This window comes from Myripristis murdjan, chromosome 1 (genome assembly GCF_902150065.1).
Source record: "Myripristis murdjan chromosome 1, fMyrMur1.1, whole genome shotgun sequence".
NCBI classification, from domain to species: domain Eukaryota; kingdom Metazoa; phylum Chordata; class Actinopteri; order Holocentriformes; family Holocentridae; genus Myripristis; species Myripristis murdjan.
This window is the reverse complement of record NC_043980.1, coordinates 5,588,570-5,607,895: the sequence shown is the minus strand read 5'-3', so window position 1 is coordinate 5,607,895 and position 19,326 is coordinate 5,588,570. Positions and strand designations below refer to the sequence as shown.

The following is a 19,326-nucleotide window of genomic DNA, read 5'->3' as shown; positions in this document are numbered from 1 at the left end:
AATCACATCTGACGGCATGTAATTATCTGAAGCGTTCAATCAGTGAAAAATGTACAATAGGTAATGTTTCCAAACTGGAAATGCAGTGTTTTGGAATGCAACCAATGAAATTCAGCCCCGTCTGATGTTATGAAAGGGTTCTTATCTGCAGGAGGAACGGTCTACCTTTCAACGCCCTGCCTGGTGCAGGATGACACACTACCTCAGCATTTGGCAGGCAGGCGGCTCCATTCACATAAGAGTGTTTTGTGGAATAGTAGCTGGTACCGAGCACTTGGATGCACCGTGCAATTAGGTCATGTTTGTTTTTTGGTTTTTTTCCTCATGTTTTTGTGGCCTTCGCTGGCACAGAAAGACACCTGCCGCTTCATCCCCTTGAGGTTTCTGCAGGTGACAGTTTGTGCACTTTTGCAAACTCACATTCACTCCAAACTTCAGGCATCATTTGTGTCCATTTACTTCAAACTGGTCTTGAACTGTGGCGTAAATTTAAGTTCAGATTTATTCTTAAGGCTCAATTTTTTTACATGTGCACACGTGTACAACAAACAGGACAATTTACATCGTTTTCAAGTGATGGCAGGCTTAAAAATGCTGATGGACTTTGGAAGAACTAATGATCAATTCCAGTATTAGCTTAAAAAAAAAAAGTACACTTTGCATTCAAAGAAGCATGTGACTTTTTGACCAAGATGGCTGTTTTGCTGCCTGATTTTGTGACATGCACCTTATGCTGGAGCACTTGATTGAACTCTGTTTGATGGCTTCCCTGCTCACTAGCTTGACGACTCACTTATCAGATGATGTTGCGGGAGCGCTTCCAAAAATCAGTCAGGTGTTGCGATAGCTGCTGTGGTGTTTGGGTGCATCAGCGACCGATTTGCCTCTTAAAAAAAAAAAACAAGCATAAGGTGGCTGCATCTGTATTTCCATTAAAAATAAGGTGCATGATGGTGGTTGGATGGTGGTGCACACACACGATGGGGGTAGATGGAAGCTTTTTCGTCGGTGCACAAGAAGTTCTGTGTTTTAGGTTTACAGTTTGACCAAGACAAGAAAGACAAGACAAATAAAAGAGCGCCACCCACAGAGACTCAAACTCCAAATTAAACGAAAGACACCATTCGCCAATCCACACCGTGTGCAGGAACAGCACAGCGATGACACACACACACACACACATCACCACTTTAAACGACTAACATTTGTCTGTGTCGTCATTCCAACAGAGAAGGGAGACTTCATCGCTCTGGACCTCGGGGGGTCGAACTTCCGGATCCTGCGCGTCAAAGTGACGCAGGACAAGAAGCAGCCGGTGCAGATGGAGAGCCAGGTGTACGAGACTCCTGATGACATCATCCACGGCAGCGGGACGCGGGTAAACATTCAACTGTCACCTCAGTCAGTGTTGACCTTTTTTTTTAATTTGTACATAGCTGTGCTGAGTTTTGATCCGATAAGATGTGAGTTTACGTGCAGCAAAGCTTTAAATCAGAATAAAACACACAAAGTGGCTCCACCTGCTGGGAAGTGTCTAATCTGCAGGAAATAGAAATATAATCCAGGCGAAGTCATGTTGCCCAGTGGTGGCGCCCCCATCAGGTCGTCTGTAAAAATGAAACCTGGCTGCTGGTTTGGGCTTTTATTCTTGTAACAGGAAGCCTTCAAACTCCTCCAGCAGCTGCTCGATGGTTCGCTGGATTCCGGCTTCGTACGTCTTTTCTAACAACTCGTCTGAGCGACTCGTGGTTTCCAGCCTTTCAGCCACGGAGCCGCTCAACAAGCCTTTACAGATTTAATCTTTACAACAGAAAAGTTATTATCAGCCACAGAACAACTGTATTTTTGTGCTGCTGTGTTTCTGTCCCTCCTGGAAACTCGTCCCATCACCTGATGTTCCCCCACGTGGGGCAAACATGAGTAGAAAGAGCAGATTTATTCCAACCAGAGAGAAACCAGCAGATTAACAGTTTACATGGTTATTAGGCGCCAATATTGTCCTATTTAACGGATCATTAAAGGTTTACAGCAGCCACCTCAACCCGACTGGAAAATTCCTCCAGAAAATTCACTCCAGTCTCTCCTGATTGAGGTGGTTACATGAGGCATTTTTATTCAGAAAGGGCTTTTATTTTGATGTTTAGTGGAATATCAGGGCCCCAGGGTTGTGCTTCCCCTGTGGTTCAGGTGGTGACATCCTGGGATCATATTTCCCCAATGTAGACTGATCTGATAATCCATAAATAATTCATAAAATCCATATATAATCCACAAATAGTCCAATAATTCATAAACAACAGTAAAACCGCAGTGGTAGATCATGCTTACATACATACTAGTTATGATCTGAAGGGTCCTGATGCTGTCATCCCAACCCACAAACACAAACAGACAAACACTAGATGGTAAGACGAGACTCTTGTTTGTGTTTGTGTTTTTGTGCGGCGCTGCGACGCCACGAGGATCGATCCATGTTAAATAATGCCGAGGAAAATGAGCGTGACCTGCAGTGACCCCCCCCAGCCGAGCAGCTGGCAGCCGAGCCGTAACACGATAACCAAAGCATCAGAGAGCGCTCGAGACGGTGTGATTGGTTTAGAGCGTGACGTACACACACACACACACACACACACACACACACACACAGACAGACAGACGCTGATTAACGAAAACGTTAAAGGGACAGCTGGCCCCAAAAACTGTAATGTGATATATCAACAGGTTGCCAACGACAAAGTACTTTTTTTTGTTTTTTAAAGAAATAAACACTATAAAAAAACACTATAAAGCTCCTATTTTAATTTTTCACCACATGCATTTTTTTTTTAAAGTTTTTAAAGCTCTGTGGACAAACTGTGCACCTGATATTATTTTGCTTCTGCGTATAAATATTTCCCATTTCTATGCTGTGATGATTTTTGAAGATTTCTCATTAACAATGTCCTTGTTTTCTGCACTAAATTTGAAGTAGAAAACAGTGTTGGCAAATGCACTTTTGGTGTAAAAATCCATTTTTCCGCCCGCAGCTCTTCGACCACGTCGCAGACTGCCTGGGAGATTTCATGGAGAAGCAAAGCATCAAGGACAAAAAGTTACCTGTCGGATTCACGTTCTCCTTCCCCTGCAACCAAAGCAAACTGAATGAGGTAAACATTTTTGGAAAAATACACTTTGTAGTTACTATTTACACAGACAAACGCTCCAGAGTGCAGGGTGTTATTCTGCAAAAGGAGAGTTTTTTGTGTTCAATAATGAGTTCCCAAGATCACAGATAATGCAATCAAAAGAAAAAGTTTTAGAAAATCCGAAGGCCCCTGCCTAAATTTCTACTTTTTTTACATTCATAATTTAATGTTGTTAATATAAGCACAGCAACATTATGGATCAAAAATTATCTTTTAGCAACTTCAGCGACTGCATTTTGCTTCATCCAGGGAAGTCAGAGCTCATAAATCAAAAGAAAAAAAAAACTTTTGGGACGTTTTAGGAGAAATCTTTGCTGCAAAACTAAAAAAAAAAAAGTTAATACAGTGGGATTCTGCCTCAGACGTGTCAGAGACGTGTCGCTGTGACTGGAATAGCAATGGACAGAAACCTCCGAGTTGCCAAGTCTGTGTAAGTGTAATTAAGAGTTTGGCCGTATGAACGCCCTCGTTTCCCGTGTTTCACAGGCTGTCTTGGTGACGTGGACAAAGAAGTTTAAAGCCAGCGGCGTGGAAGGCATGGATGTTGTGAAGCTTCTCAACAAGGCCATCAAGAAACGAGGGGTGAGATTCGTCTGTGTCTTACTCGTAATACAAACTTGGCTTTCAAAATACACCGTATTCACTGTTTTATCTCAAACATACACTACTCACAAAAAGTTAGGGATATTTGGCTTTTGGGTGAAATTTATGGAAAATGTAAAAAGTTCACGCTACAGTGATATTATATCATGAAAGTATGGCATTTAAGTAGAAGCATACACTGGTGATTTCCTCATCTCAAACAATTTCTTGAAACAAAAGCCAACAACAGTGGTGGATATACCACAACAAAAAATGTCAGTGTCAATAACTTGTCATGTGCCCTTGAGCATCAATTACAGCTTGACAACGACGTCTCATGCTGTTCACAAGTCGACTTATTGTCTGCTGAGGCATGGCATCCCACTCTTCTTGAAGGGCGGCCCTCAGGACATTGAGGTTCTGGGGTACAGAGCTCCGAGCCTCTACACGGCGACTCAGCTGATCCCATAGGTTTTCTATGGGATTCAGGTCTGAGAAAGTGCAGGCCACTCCATCTGAGGTACCCCAGTCTCCAGCAGCCGTTCCCTAATGATACGACCTCGATGAGCTGGAGCAGGAGGTGGAGGTGTGAATTTTGCCGTTAAACTCCTTGTTAGAGAACAGCAACTTGTGCAAAAAGTACTGAAACACTGAACAGTTGGACATGTGCATTCAAAAGTTTACAGAAGGTCACATTAAGTTCACCTGTAAAGGTTAGAATGCATTTTAGGTTCATCCTGAAATTTCAGCCAAAAGCCGAATATCCCTAACTTTTTGTGAGTAGTGTATTTTAAAATTTTAAAATAAAGGCCTTTGTGCAACAGCTGGGTGACAAACGTCTGGTAGAGAAGACAAAGCAACAGCCAAAGTCACATTTTACCAGCCGTTGTGATCATTTTGACTGTTTTGGAGTTTAAAAAAAATCCGTCTCTTTTCATCAGGACTATGAGGCAGACATCATGGCGGTGGTGAACGACACAGTCGGCACCATGATGACCTGTGGGTTCGACGATCAGCGCTGTGAAGTGGGCATCATCATAGGTACACACTTGTTTAGTGAACCTCTGACAGGCGAGTAACAGTAAATGGAAACTAAGCCGCATCACGGTCCTGTGCCTCGTCCGGGAGGAAGTCAGGTGCAGGGCAGGGTGTAAATGTGAGGCGCAGGTCGGCTAACGCGGCTCTGACCCCTTGTAGGCACGGGGACGAACGCCTGCTACATGGAGGAGCTGCGTCACATCGACCTGGTGGAGGGCGACGAGGGCCGGATGTGCATCAACACCGAGTGGGGGGCCTTCGGGGACGACGGCTCCCTGGAGGACATCCGCACAGAGTTTGACCGTGAGATAGACAGAGGCTCCATCAACCCGGGGAAGCAGCTGTAAGATGTTTGTTTGTTTGTTTTTTTTAACTTTAAATTTATCCAGACTTGGTCTTTCCCCGGCTCGGAGCAGCTCACTGCCCACTTTACACCCCCAGATTTTCCCAGGCGACTTCAGAGATTCACAAGCCTGTTTCTCTCATCTATTTCATATACAAATATATTTCATTCATCATTTAGTCTGTGCAAAAGTTCAAAGGTGAAAGGTCTATAGATATTCTATAGATATAGTTTAGTATATTTTATTTTTTATTGCACCTACAGACTATGCAGAGGTTTTTCTTTTTTCCTATATTTTTGTATTGATCCACTTTATTTTGTTTATCATGGTGTTTAATTTTTCTAAATATATATATTTCTCCTAGTCTGGATAACATGCTGCCGTAACAAGAATTTCCTAATTTAGGATCAATAAAGTACATCTATCTATCTGTCCTACAAAATACTACAGCCTAATGTGAAGTGCTGTTCAAACTATGGGAAATAAATGTGAATTAACAAGCGAAGCAACTAAGATGCTTCAGCTTGTTTAACCTAAACAGTAACCGTCACCGTTTCAGAGAAATATCATCTACTTTTGCAGAGGAACTGGCAATAACTGCTATCTAACAATTACAAAACTTTTAAAGGGCATCTGGTAACTTTAGCGCTTTGCTGAAAAGATTATTTCAGATTTACAGACTAGAGAATGATGACGTGATGCTTTTTCTCCCCAAAATGAACACACAGCGTTTTAGAGTTCAACTCCTTTACACACTGTCCAATTAACCTGCAGTTGGAGATATTTAATTTTAATTTTAACAACATTTCAGTACAGAGACTTTCATCAGGTTATTTTTTCCGTCTTTTCCATTGCAGTAATTTTGTTTCTCAAACTGAAGCTCAACATAGCAGTAAACATGGTAGGGTTTTCTTAAACTCCATGCAAAACAACAGCAGCGTCTCATGTCTACTGTGCGTCCTTTACGAGAGGATAACCGATGCATTGACCTCGTTGATGACCCTGAAAGCATCACCTAACGATGCTGCTGTGTTTCTGTGAGGCCAGGTTTGAGAAGATGGCCAGCGGGATGTACATGGGAGAGCTGGTCCGACTCATCCTGGTCAAGATGGCCAAGGAGGGCCTGCTGTTTGAAGGACGGATAACGCCTGAGCTCCTGACGAAAGGGAAGATTGAAACAAAGCACGTCTCAGCCATCGAAAAGTGAGTGTGGGAAATCTCCTGTAACGTATAATACAGCAGAGAAACATACGCACAATACGCAAGCTACAATATGATGCTGAAATGAAGATGAAGAAATCCATTAATTTTTGAAATGACACACTGCAGTTTTAAAGGGCTCAAATGTCAAATAAATGACCGTACTGAGACACACGTTTCATTTCAGGAGCAAGGAGGGCCTAAAGAAATGCATGGAAATCCTGACGCGGCTCGGAGTGGAGCCCTCGGACGAGGACTGCCTGGCCGTGCAGCACGTCTGCACCATCGTGTCCTTCCGCTCGGCAAACCTGATCGCCTCGACGCTGGGCGGCATTCTCTCCCGCCTCAAGGAGAACAAGGGAGTCGCACGCCTTCGCACGACCGTCGGCATTGACGGGTCTCTGTACAAGATGCACCCTCAGTGAGTATCACGAGTTGGCGTCGATGCCAAGGCTGAACACATTTCTAACATTTGCTTCTATTAAGGAAAAGACACCTTGAGTGCATTGAGTGCTTTTTTTCTTTTTAATAAGTCAGTCTGATTGGAACCTGGCTGCCAGAAACAGGAATAAATTACCCATAACTGTAAATACAGCCAGCAAAAATCACTGGTAGAGTCCAAAAACAGTTTTACGTTTGACCCAACACACCCGCCTTTTGTTGAATTTTAGCTGCTGCCCTCTGGGAGGCGCTTTAAAAAAAATAATAATAATGAAATAAGAATAAATTATAAGCCTAATAAACAATAAGCCTACTAAACTCCTAAGCTGCACAGATGCTGTAATGCCTGTTTTTAGTTTTTTTTTACCTAGTTTTTTAAACTTATTTTACTATATTTGCTGCTTTTATATTTTGTGTTTTATCGTATTTTATGCCATGTTTTTCTGTTTGATGTCTTTTTTTTTTTTTTTTTTTTTTTTTTACAAGTACAATGTCAGGTTTTCATCCTCCTACTCATCCACTATGAAACTCATGCTATCTGGCAGACTGACTTAGCATGCATTCACTGAAATCATATGCAGAGTTCAAAGTTAAGCTCAGACCTCTCCCCCTCTTTAAACCCATTTAAGATTATTATTAATGTCACTATCATTATTACTTATTACTTTGGATAATGTTACGTTGCTTTAGAGTTTTAAGCTTTCACCATATCTCGTAATGTCTCATAATGTCTCCTCTCTGTGCAGATATGCCCGTCGTCTCCATAAGACGGTGCGGCGCTTGGTCCCGGACTCCGACGTCCGCTTCCTGCTGTCTGAGAGCGGGAGTGCTAAAGGCGCCGCCATGGTGACGGCGGTGGCGTACCGCCTGGCCGACCAGGCGCGCCAGATCGAGCGGACCTTAGCGGAGTTCCAGCTGACCAAGGTCCAGCTGCTAGAGGTGAAAAAAAGGATGAGGACAGAGATAGAAAGAGGCCTGGGGAAGGAAACCCACAAGGAGGCCACCGTCAAAATGCTGCCCACCTTCGTCCGGAGTACACCAGACGGATCAGGTGACAAAAAACAGGAGGAGGGCAGAGGGAGGGAAGGGAAGGAAGGAGGAAAAATAAGATATAGATACAAGACAACATGATATGTTTGACTGCTCTTTCTACTTTTTACTTTTAATCTTTTTCCTGTACTCAGTTTCATCCCTTTTTAAACTAGTACATTAGGTTCATTTAGCGTAAATACCAGAAAAACATCTTTAGGCATGGTAGTGAAAGGTGGAATGTACTGCAATTTAAAAACAAGATTTTAGACATGGAAGTGAAAGGAGGAATGTACTGCAATTTTAAAAACAAGATGTTAGGCATGGAAGTGAAAGGTGGAATGTGCTACTCTGGAATTTACTATGCACAGTTAGGCTCAGTTCAGCCGCACATAACTCGGAAACACATGGCGACGTTTACCTTCTTTAAAATCAGCACCAAAGATACTCGATACAAAAGAAACCTCAGTGAAACGGTAAAGGCCTGCATTTCTGATCTCATAAGTGGAGACCAGAATTGCTATGTGCTGAATTAAAATCTGATATTAACCCAGTACAAGTCTTTTTTTCCCCTCCAAATAGAGTTAAATAAAAATACCAATGCCGTTCTTAAGCAAAAAACACATCTTCTATTTCAGTTTTAACTATTAATTTATTTTAGTTTAGTGAATTTATTTTGGTCATTTTCAACTTGCAGAAATCAAATACACATATAAATAAGCAATATCTTATACACATATTTTTAAATAATAAATAAATAATATTTAATTTCCTTTCAGTACTGAAAAACCAAAACAAATATGATATATAGAAACATACACTGACCAAAGTGCTGTACAGATTAAAAGCAGCACGGATAATAGGTACAATGCAACAATTACAATAAATAAAATAAATACTAAAATACATAAACACAGTGCTATAAAATAGAATAAAATTAATTAAAATTTAATAATTTAATAAAATAAACTAAATGAAAGACACAAAAACAAAATGTGTATATTATGCATACAAAGGGTCCAAAGGCAGTTCATAAATATAGTGTTCATAATTTTGTTTTATATTTACTAATAATATTATTTTTAAATAGCTTTTAAAATCTATTAAGCGTATTACATAATTTCATTTCTATTTCTAAATTATTCCATAAATTTACAGCTTGGATTCACAGACATGTCCTTTTTAAATTTCTGTTCATCCAGTTGGAAAGCGACGCGGCCGCTGGCCTCCTGAAGGGTCGGGGCCCTCACAGATACAGGAAATGACTCCGCAGTGAGCCATCTCTCTTCTAAACCATCTCTGTCAGCACGGCAGTAACACAGCTGACTGAAATGATCGAGTTCTCCGGGGCTGCACTTCATTAGAAAGGGAGCTGCTGCCGTGCTGCCAACAAAAAAAGTGCTCGCTCACCGCACACGCCGCTCCGCAGTCCAACTTTTACAGCCAGACGACACGATGATTCATGTTAATGACATTCGAAACAGTGGAGACGGCTTTCCACATACCTTACAATTCACTTATGAAGGCATATGTCTTCATGTTATTTGCTCGAGCCGTTTGGTCTGGCCCCGTCCCATTCAGACAGATTTCCAGCCGGCCAGAGGTCGAGCCAATCACAACCATTTATCTAAAATGGAGCGGGTTTGATGCTGTGGCCGACAGAGGAGCGTCGTTGAAGCTCAGCGGGTTGCTCGCTCATTGCTCTGATTGGTTGCAGGTCTATCGTCCAGAGTGGCCGTCGATAACGCCCCTTGTAAATCAAAAATGCCGACGGGGTTCAGACTAATTCGCATTTTCAAACTGGTTCAGTAAATCCTCGCTTGAGGATGCAGGCCAGGTGTCAGCAAAAGCATTTTAAATTACATGTTCATTCGTCTGTGGTTGATTTCTTTATTTATTTTATTTTATTTATCCTTTATTTTACCAGGAAGGTCCCATTGAGACACAATGTCTCTTCTTCCAGGGAGTCCTGGTCAAAATGGCAGCATAAAGAAAGTTTCAAACACAGAAGGACACCAATTACACATAGACACACACAGGGGTACCATTACACAAAGACAAAGGCTGACAAGACAATACAGGCTAATCCAGGGCTAGGATCACCAGCACTAAGCAGAAAGAGGAGAGAAAAATAAAATAAAATAAAATAAAATAAAAAAATCAACAACATGTTGTAAGTGGCCTATATCAGACAGTGACATTGTTCTGTAAGGACTGTATTTAACAGACTTTTAAAAATATGAATTGTAGGTAGGGACGTATGTTTGCCTGTTTCACATTCACAACCATTTCTGGGCTCAATGGGTTTGTCCATCACTTCTGAAAAATCATTACTTTTGTCTAAATGAATTCTATAGTGGGTGAAACTGATGTGTCATGTGCAACATTTGGATCGACGTCTACTTAAAACCTGACAAATAATAGTACTCCAGTTAATTAGGGACGGTGCTTTTGTATGTTATTGCAGGATCTTGATGTACCGTATCGGCGCACTCATCACGATGCGAGCGTGCACATAATAAAACAAAATTCACCGTTTGAACTGAGGGAGTGTGACAGTCACGCTCTGCAGCACCCGAACGCAATTAAGGCGGGGTATCAGGTCATCGTCTGAAGCGAGGCGTACTCTAACTAGTGTAAGTTAAAGTAAGTGTGACACTTGAGTTTAACTGCTTGGGTGAGGTTCATTATAATCAGTTGTCAAACTTGGGACTGCAATTTTCATACTAGAGGCAGAGTTTGTCTACTGGCAGCGTTCCAGAAGCACACCGGGCTCAGAGGATCAAAGGTGGCATGTGCGAGTGAATGACGTTCCGCCACATTGTTTCCAAATGATCGCCAGGCATGAACACGCATTAAATCTTTCTTAAGGTGTCTAACTGTCACTAGCTGTCCCACCCTGATCTTGGCTGCAAACGTGTCAATGTCATGGAGCGGTTTCAAGTAGATCAAACAGAAATGTAACTATAATTGAAGTTCAATTTCAAAAAAATGAGACATCCACCCTCTGAAAAACGTGGCACTGATGCAGATAAAATAAATAGTTTGCCAGGAATTAAAATTTAACATCTATGACTGTCTCCATGAATCCCTAACGATGATATAGATGTGTTTTTTTTTTTTAAATAAAATGGAAACGGCATTTCGAAAAAGTCCAAACGGCAAGGCTGAACTTTGGTGTCTTTTTCGTTTATGCAGAGAACGGGGATTTCCTCGCTCTGGACCTCGGAGGGACAAACTTCCGCGTGCTTCTGGTAAAGATCCGCAGCGGCAAGAGACGGACAGTGGAGATGCATAATAAAATCTACGCCATTCCCATAGAAGTCATGCAGGGCACCGGAGAAGAGGTAACCACTGAACCGCTAAACTGCAGAGTCATCAATGTGCATTTTAGCCCCTTCAGGATTTCATGTTTCATTTGTGGCAGGAAAGTGTTTCTCTGCTTTTTTTTCTGTCTTTGCACTCCACATGACATGTCTACTTACATAACATACAGCGCTTACCTCCAGTTTTGACACCTATCTCAGGTTAAGGATGCTATAGTGCTATCGTTAGATGCCTCAGTGGCAATGACGCCCCTCATCTGGGAAGTTTAGCGCCACACACACTCGTTGAAATCACGTTATGCATTGCATTTTCACGTGTTAATATTTTTGTCATACCCAGCCATATTTCCCAGTAAAATTAAATGAATCCCTGCTGTCTGATTTCCAGCTGTTCGACCACATCGTGTACTGCATTTCTGATTTCCTGGACTACATGGGGATGAAGAGCGCCCGTCTGCCCCTGGGATTCACCTTCTCCTTCCCGTGCCATCAGACCAGCTTGGACGCAGTACGTTGTCTATCGGCTACCTCCAAAACCCTTTACGTTATTTAAGCCAAGTAAACTGACTGAGAGCCACACCCTGGATCCCTATGTGCTAACCTCAGCGGGGATTTCCACGCAGCAAAATATACAAACCTGTTTACGTGATGTAATTTTCTCTGTTCGCCTAAATCCCCCCAGTCTGAGGCCTAGTCTGGTTAGATCTGTCATTTCATTGCTACCTGAGGGATCAGAATTTACAAATCAGAACAGACGTGCAGCGCGTGTGCATACGCGATGGTTAAATGCAACCTCTTTGGCTGCACATGTGTTCGGATTTCATGATCCCACCCGGTATTTAAGCCTTTGAAACCCCGGCAGATTTGCTTAATTTCTTTCGCAAACATGGGAAAAAGGCTATTTGGCAGCTTAGCAAGAAATGAGCCAAAAAGACAAAAAAGAAAAGAAAAACAATTGCAAGAAATTAGAAAAAAATTACACAATTACGCAACAACAAAAAAGAACACGTCCTGAAATCAAGTGAGAGCGCTGAGGTTTCAAAAGCTTGTGGACAGCGTTCGCATGTTTTTCACAAGCAATTAGCCACAAACATTTCACTTACATACTGTACAACTTAGTACAACGGTCCCGCCCAGGTAATATGCTACCACATAATTGCCGTGGCTGTATATGCCTGTATACGAGGCCTGTGATGTAATATAGCCTAACTGTGTCATGCACCGTAACTCTGTCGTAAACTATTGCAGGGTTGCAGTTTATGAACATCTCAGAGAGGCAACAGGACGTTTAATTTTTTTTTCCCAAACGGTGATTCTTGCAAAACCAAAGTGTGAAGGGAGAATATTCAGGAAGTCCAGGCGGTCGCTTCTTTCATTGATAACCGTGTTAATATTTTCTAAATGTCAGGATGTGACAGGATCGTCAAAATTACCTTTTTCTGCTCTTCTAGTCTTATGAACAACATTTGCTGTTTGATACGTTTAAATTGATTTAGAGTCCAAAACCACAGACCAACAGATTCACAACAAACAAAACAGGATGATACCCCCCTGACATATTCTTATATTCATGCCTTCCGGGCCAGACAGCTGTGCAGTAGGTGCTGACCCAATGGGCAAATTAGCACAGCAATACTGCCATACCAGAAAAGAAAAGTCACGACACACTACTACAAAGTAAAGACAACAAAAGCTGCTGCAGGAGTGAAATAATAAAAACAACTGTCTGCTCTGCTTCTGTACTCGGTGTCGTTTCCCACCGCAAGTGGACGTAAACGGGCAGAAAGGGACAGTAATATTGATCAGGATTTGATCAGGCATTTGGCAGCTGATGGACCCCAGGCTGCAGGTGGAGGAGGAGAAACAAAGAAATATATCCTCACCCACTGCATGGTCATGGATGTATTATTGTGACCTATAATTTTAAGATTTGATGACACATGTTGTAAGCATTCTCAGCTGTTCTGAAGGGTTCTCCATGCAGGGTGAAACATACTCAAAGGACTAAAGTCTCTGAGCATTAAAAGCAAAAAGAGTAGGATTTGTTGGCTGCGGTTTGTAAATCAAAGCTGGACTCTCCTCTGTGGCCAAGCTAACAGCGGCCAGCAGCGAGTTTTTTGCCTCCTGGGACGGCAACGGAATGAAATGACCACCGAAAATGTGCGAAATTCCATCGCCATCCTAGGAAAAAAACGTGTCCCGCTTGCACCTCCCTGTCCAACAGTGAACAGGCCAATAGCACGTCACTCTTCGTCGTCCTCCTCCTCTCCCTCAGCGCTCACCAGCAGGTGAAAGCCAAACCCAGATTCACTCACGTTTTTCCCCACAGTCCACATCTACGATTTTTGTAGCTTCCTATTGGACGTTGTGTTATTGATCTGGCACCGCACTGCGCTGTGATTGGCTGGGCCCAGAGTCCGATGCCCAGAAGAGTCCAACAAAACAAGAAAACCCAGGCAGAGGGCAGGGTCTCTGCAGACACACACACACCGACACACACTGCTAGTGGCTCATCAGTGATGTATGAGTCTATACATTGTTTTTAGGAAGATCTTACTCATTTTGCCTCTGATAACCAGGATGATGTAACACGGTGCAACTCAAACGCAACCTCAGAGCCGTGCAACTTTTGTTGTCGTGGAATTCCACAGGAAACCCAGTCGAGGAACTTCCTGAACTGGGTTTGCATCATCATTTGGAATATTTTGTTAATAGACATCTAATAGACATAGCAAGGGTCCAAGATTCATTTGCAACCTGTAAATAATCATGTGGAAGCTGCACTGTATAAAGCCAGCCTAACAGCTAAGACCTCCATCTGTAACAGTAAAACTAAAGGCCGTGTGGAGCCGGGCTGAAGATAACTGAGTTTATTAATAACACAGAGGAACAGAGGAACAGGCGGGCAAACTGAACACAATGAACCGACAAAAGACAGAACTGCAAACGGGACTTTAGCACTAATGAACTAATGAGATAACCAGACGCAGGTGACAAGACTAGCGCACAGCAGGGAAGCTGATTGGTTAGGAAACGCCGGGAACAGGGCAGGACTAATGAGACTAAACTCAGGGCAGGCACGCAGGGGCGAACACGCGGGGCTAGGGAAACACACGAGGGACACGCAGAGTGGGAAAAAAAAAAAAAAAAAGGGAAAAGAGTAGAAACACAGGCAGGAATCCAAGGCAAGGATGGTTCTTAGTCATCCAGGTCGAGGTGTATCTTGTGCTTTCTGCATAATCTCGAAGATATGTGCACCTTAAAATCTTAATTTGTTCATCTTTGATTAATCTTTAGCTATTATAGAAGGGTGTCTGTTCCTCACATTCATGAAGCTCAGCAAATTCATAATGGCAGCTGCCTGGTATGAACTTGAACTATAATGTCTGAGATGCAAACAGGTGAAGGATAAAAAAAACAAAAATCGGCCACAACTACCGGGGATTCAGGGGAGCACTCCCTCGGGAGAAAAATTTGAAGGATATTTGCTTTAGCTGCTCATTTCGAGTTATGTTTAAGTAAATCTGCATCTGCCTGAAAACTAATTCTTAAAGCCATTATGGGGTCAAATGGGAGCAGGGGCACTTATAAGCCATGCCCTGAGGAACGGAGAGGTTTTACATATGGATGACCTCGACAATACCGTGTCCTGTCCACATTCCCGTGTCTGAAAAAGACTGCAGCACATACTGACGCCACTGCAGGGATCTGAGGTTAAAACCAAAAAACGAGTCGCTGCATCACCTGCCAGCATTTAACGAGAGACTACAAGCTCTTATGAAAGCAAAAAAAACAAACCAAAAAAAAAATCGCCTGAACCAGACCGACAACATCTGCACAGACAAAAATGAAAGGCTGCGAGAAAACTGATATCAAGGGTTAATTTCAAGTTTGGAATTTAATTCCCGGTGCCAACTTTTCTAATTAGTCCCCGGAGGCTGTGTCAAGTCGCTCATTAAAGTGCGCTGTAGGTGCCTTGTGATCGAGCTAGCTAACCCGGTTAATGTCAGCTAACATGGCAACTAGACCGCAGCATTTAAGTGCCGCTGGAGGCGACGCTGCCCAGCTGCAGAGTCACGACCGTTTAACACCTGTGACCAGTTGATATCACAACACTCAGAGCAGCGACGAGACGTGCACTAGGCAACAAAAACTAGGCATCCACGTGGTCCTGATGTTAACTTGCCCAACTAGTCCAGCTTTATCTCGGGCACTAAATGCATCCAGGGCCCTGTCTTACACCTGGTGCAAAGCGAGGCCAAGCACGATAATCTAGCTTCCATTCTTGGCGGTTATCACTTTCCTGTCCAGCGCCGACATGGTGTAAACAGCAAATGCACTCGTGCCCGTGGGGGTGCACGTCTTAAAATGACATCGGGAACGGGAGATGGCACTCTGGCTGGTTTATTGCACGTTACATCCCAAAACGCACCCATGATTAATTAACAGACTAAGTACAAATCCGTTTAAATCATGAGCCTGGCGCAATGGCCCTTTTTTTCTACTGTTAAAATAGCAAAAGTGGACTTGGACACGCCCTGAATGAACCTGCGCCATGCTCTTCAGACCTCGCGTTCAAAAGTTGAAAAGCTGAGTTGTGTTGAAACGCAGCCCGTAATCTGTAACGCGGGAGTCCAGCACAACACAAGCTCACAGCAGTGACAATAGATCTTCTCCATAGAAATTTCCTGTTATAGGAAAGCAAACAATGGGGTCAGTGGGGACGAATGGGGTCATGCGACGATGGACTGTCCATTCTCCTTGACTTTGGCTGTGCTGTTGCCTTCAAGTACTCTGTTCCAATGTAAATTTGACTTTCTGCGCATTCAAGTGCCTGCCACATAATTGGAAAGCTGTGCTCTGCATCGAGGATTTGTGTTGCTGAAGTTAAAATTAACCAGTTCTGCATCTAGGCCAATCAATCCAACCAATCCCCCCCCACCACCACCACCACCAAAAAAATTCTCCGCGGCTCCACATGAATCTCATAAGTGGCCTATTTTGATCTCAAAATGATGAATTTTGCTGAAGGGTGAGGAATTTGCATTTCTGATATGAACTGTGAGCTGCTGGAAACTGGAAGCGGCTCCACGGGGCTAACTGGGATTAAACGCTTTGCTCTACTTCTTCCTGACAGCAGCCGATGACGAGGAAAAGAGCAATTTCTCACTCAATTTCCCAGCCCGTGCAGTGAGTTTCAGACGGTGACCTCGCAGTCGGAGGGCTGCCTCTCCAATCTTCGGCCTGTAACCAAGCGCTGTGTTGTTCTAACACAGTTCTTGTTGTGTGCTCGGCAGGGTATTCTCATAAACTGGACCAAAGGCTTCAAAGCCACCGACTGTGAGGGCGAGGATGTGGTGGAGCTTCTACGGGAAGGAATCAAAAGGAAAGAGGTAATCTGAGACAGGAAATACGTCTTAACACTACGACAATGCTGCCGGGCACTACACTTCATCCATCACGGCCAACACATAGCACTCAATAAGACAATGTCTGATATCAACACTAGTGTGACCTGAACGTTCCCTCAGCAGTGTTGTGCCGATAAAACAAGAAAATTACTGCCACTGGTGGAGAAAATGGAAAGGAAATGATGCAACTTGGCCAAATTCCTCTCAAAGTTCACAGAGGTGTAGCCTTAATATGCAGAATTATTGTTTTTATTTAAATAACGAACCAAAATAATGTCTTTGAGGCCTAACACAAGGACAAAATGGTGAAGAACGTAGTGCAAAAACCAAAAATGAGCCTAAATGACAGGAGCTACTTCAAATTTAACAGCTAGCATTGTTCTGAAGTAATGAGGAGTTTTGCACCAGAAAATATTCCAGCCAGTCCAATCACATGCTAATCCCAGCATACTGATTTTGGGATTGAACTGCAATGTTAACATGAAGTTTTAACCCCATTCTGACTAAACCTATGGCTGGACAGCACACGTCATGACCGGCCATGGTTTATATCTGGCGGGTGTTATCGATGTCTCATCACAAATATGCATGTTATCTCCATTTATCAGTCCATGTCACCTATTTTTTTTTTTTTTTTGTATGTGAAGAGTTCCCATTATTCTCAAGTCACCACTTTTGAGTTTCTTTTATTGATTTCACTCTTTTAGATGGAGGATCCAGTAAGTATTAAGTGAATGTGAATTAATAACCTACAGGTAAAGCAGCGCCGGACTGCAGAGATGTGTGGTTATTGTTTTAATGGCATGTCATATCATTGGAGAACTTACTTTCAGAAACTTTTGGAGGAGTGTGGCTGTTGTGTCTGCACTGTGGGCTCTCGTTTCAAGACAAACACTACAAGGATTTTTTTTTTTTTTTTTGTTAAATGACTACGATACTTGAGTATTTTGTGTGTTGCTGGGCAGTGTTTTGGAGTTTTGTGGCTATCTGAAAACAGTCTGTTCACTGAACGGTCAGGGGGTGTGAGTGACCTGCATTGTGTTTGGTGTGCCATTTGAAAAGCTGTCTCATGTGATCCATCAGTCGAAACAACCATTCAGTAACAATATCATCTCAAATCAAACATTTGGACTTAACACTACTAAACTGTTGAGTGGAGAGCTGGAAAACATCAGCAATGTGACATATTAACACTATTGCCAGTGTTCACGTTTAGGTGCTTTTATGTATTTTTGGCAAAAGTAAACATCTTAAATTTTGTACATTGCAAAGAGAGATTATACAACTACCTTTACCAGCTCCAGTAAGTAAAATATTACTAGATAAACTTATGATAATGACTAAATATAAAGCCTGTATTGTGTAAAAATTAAAAACAAATTGTGCATTGACTTCCTGGTTTGCAACATGATGCATGATTCTTCGTGAATGAAAGCTGAGATGTATTTTAAACAGCAGTGGTAAGCATTCAACTTTTTTTTTTTTAAATTGTTATTTTATTTAAACTTTAGCCTGTGAATGATTAGCCTTGTGCTGTCTGGGTGTGTAGGAGTTTGAGCTGGATGTGGTCGCCATAGTGAACGACACAGTGGGGACGATGATGACCTGTGCGTATGAGGAGCCCACCTGTGAGGTGGGGCTGATCGCAGGTAAGTTCAAATCGGCCTCTTTCAACTTTAACCTCTTCCTCTCCGCCCCCATTTTTTTAAACATCACGACCTCTGTGCCATCGTGGCTTCCTTAGGTCGGCTACTTTCATCATCAGCCGCGGTGCTGTGGGATGGCCAAAGGAGCCGGGGCCCCTTTATTTTCAATTAAAGTTAATTAGAATATTAACTATTAAACCTGAGGAGTGATGGTTCTAATCTGCTTTTCTAAATTCAAATTCAAATATCCTTGAGACACTATGGCTTCCATTCACAAAAAGACGAGAATTTGTTTCAGCTTTGCCTCGGCTGCAGCTATTCAAAGAGTGTGTGAGTGTGTGTGAGCTACAGGTGGAGGAGCGGCGACCCCTCTAAACACCTCTTCTCTTTTTAGACTTTCATTGAGAAGGTCCTCTAACAGCTGCAAATATGCAATTATGTCTTTACATGTCTTTTATATATCTGAGTCAAATGCATATATTGGAGGTCGGTAAATAATAACATTATTTCCATCTCAGTTGTTTTTGGCGTTGCTTCGATGTAGGATTAAACAACAAAATACTAGATATTCTAAACACCAGAAGGCATTTTTCTCCTCCTCACATTTTCAGAATTCATTAATATTCTGCAGGCCGGATGGAAGTTTTCCACAGCAGGATATCAGTCATTTCTGTTGTAGCGAGACTAGCAGCTGGAAACCATCAGAGGAAGGCAAACAGTATTAACTTCTTGTGTAATTAAAAGGCCCGGCCAAATTTACTTTGGCCAAAGCAAAATTTAAATCCTGGTGCCGTGCCTGTTTCTTCATACCTGTATCTTCACTCTGGCTTCAAAACTGAGCTCGCTACAGCCCCTGAAGGACAATATGTCAGGTGGAGTTCAAGATTTTAATTAGTTAATTTTAATTTGTTTAGAAATGTGAGGAAAGGCATCAGTAACATGTAAGTGATTAACGTACTTCTGCATTTTGGGCACTTGGTTGGCATTCAGGCTCAAAGGACACTGCAGCAGGACTCGTGGCTCCTGATGAACCTTTCAACCACCTGATGCCACCTGTCTCTTTTTTTTTTTGATACTTTTATTGATTTTTTTTTTAGTTTTTGCATGAACAAATGAGGCCTAGG

The 19,326-nt window shown here is 42.5% G+C and overlaps 1 protein-coding gene across 2 annotated transcripts in view; it reads left to right on the top strand.

The window, feature by feature from the left end:
- The window catches only part of LOC115368431 (hexokinase-1-like), a 41,208-nt gene that overhangs the window by 13,506 nt on the left and 8,376 nt on the right, over positions 1 to 19,326 (top strand). Inside the window, exons 3-15 of one of the 2 annotated variants that reach the window (XM_030064564.1) lie at positions 1,230 to 1,378; positions 3,027 to 3,146; positions 3,672 to 3,767; positions 4,709 to 4,808; positions 4,965 to 5,148; positions 6,197 to 6,352; positions 6,537 to 6,770; positions 7,537 to 7,841; positions 11,018 to 11,166; positions 11,534 to 11,653; positions 16,443 to 16,538; positions 17,264 to 17,275; positions 18,106 to 18,205. In XM_030064564.1, the coding sequence (XP_029920424.1) occupies positions 1,230 to 1,378; positions 3,027 to 3,146; positions 3,672 to 3,767; positions 4,709 to 4,808; positions 4,965 to 5,148; positions 6,197 to 6,352; positions 6,537 to 6,770; positions 7,537 to 7,841; positions 11,018 to 11,166; positions 11,534 to 11,653; positions 16,443 to 16,538; positions 17,264 to 17,275; positions 18,106 to 18,205 (1,821 nt within the window). The remainder of the gene's footprint in view (positions 1 to 1,229; positions 1,379 to 3,026; positions 3,147 to 3,671; positions 3,768 to 4,708; positions 4,809 to 4,964; positions 5,149 to 6,196; positions 6,353 to 6,536; positions 6,771 to 7,536; positions 7,842 to 11,017; positions 11,167 to 11,533; positions 11,654 to 16,442; positions 16,539 to 17,263; positions 17,276 to 18,105; positions 18,206 to 19,326) is intronic. The other variant, XM_030064571.1, reaches the window with a different exon arrangement.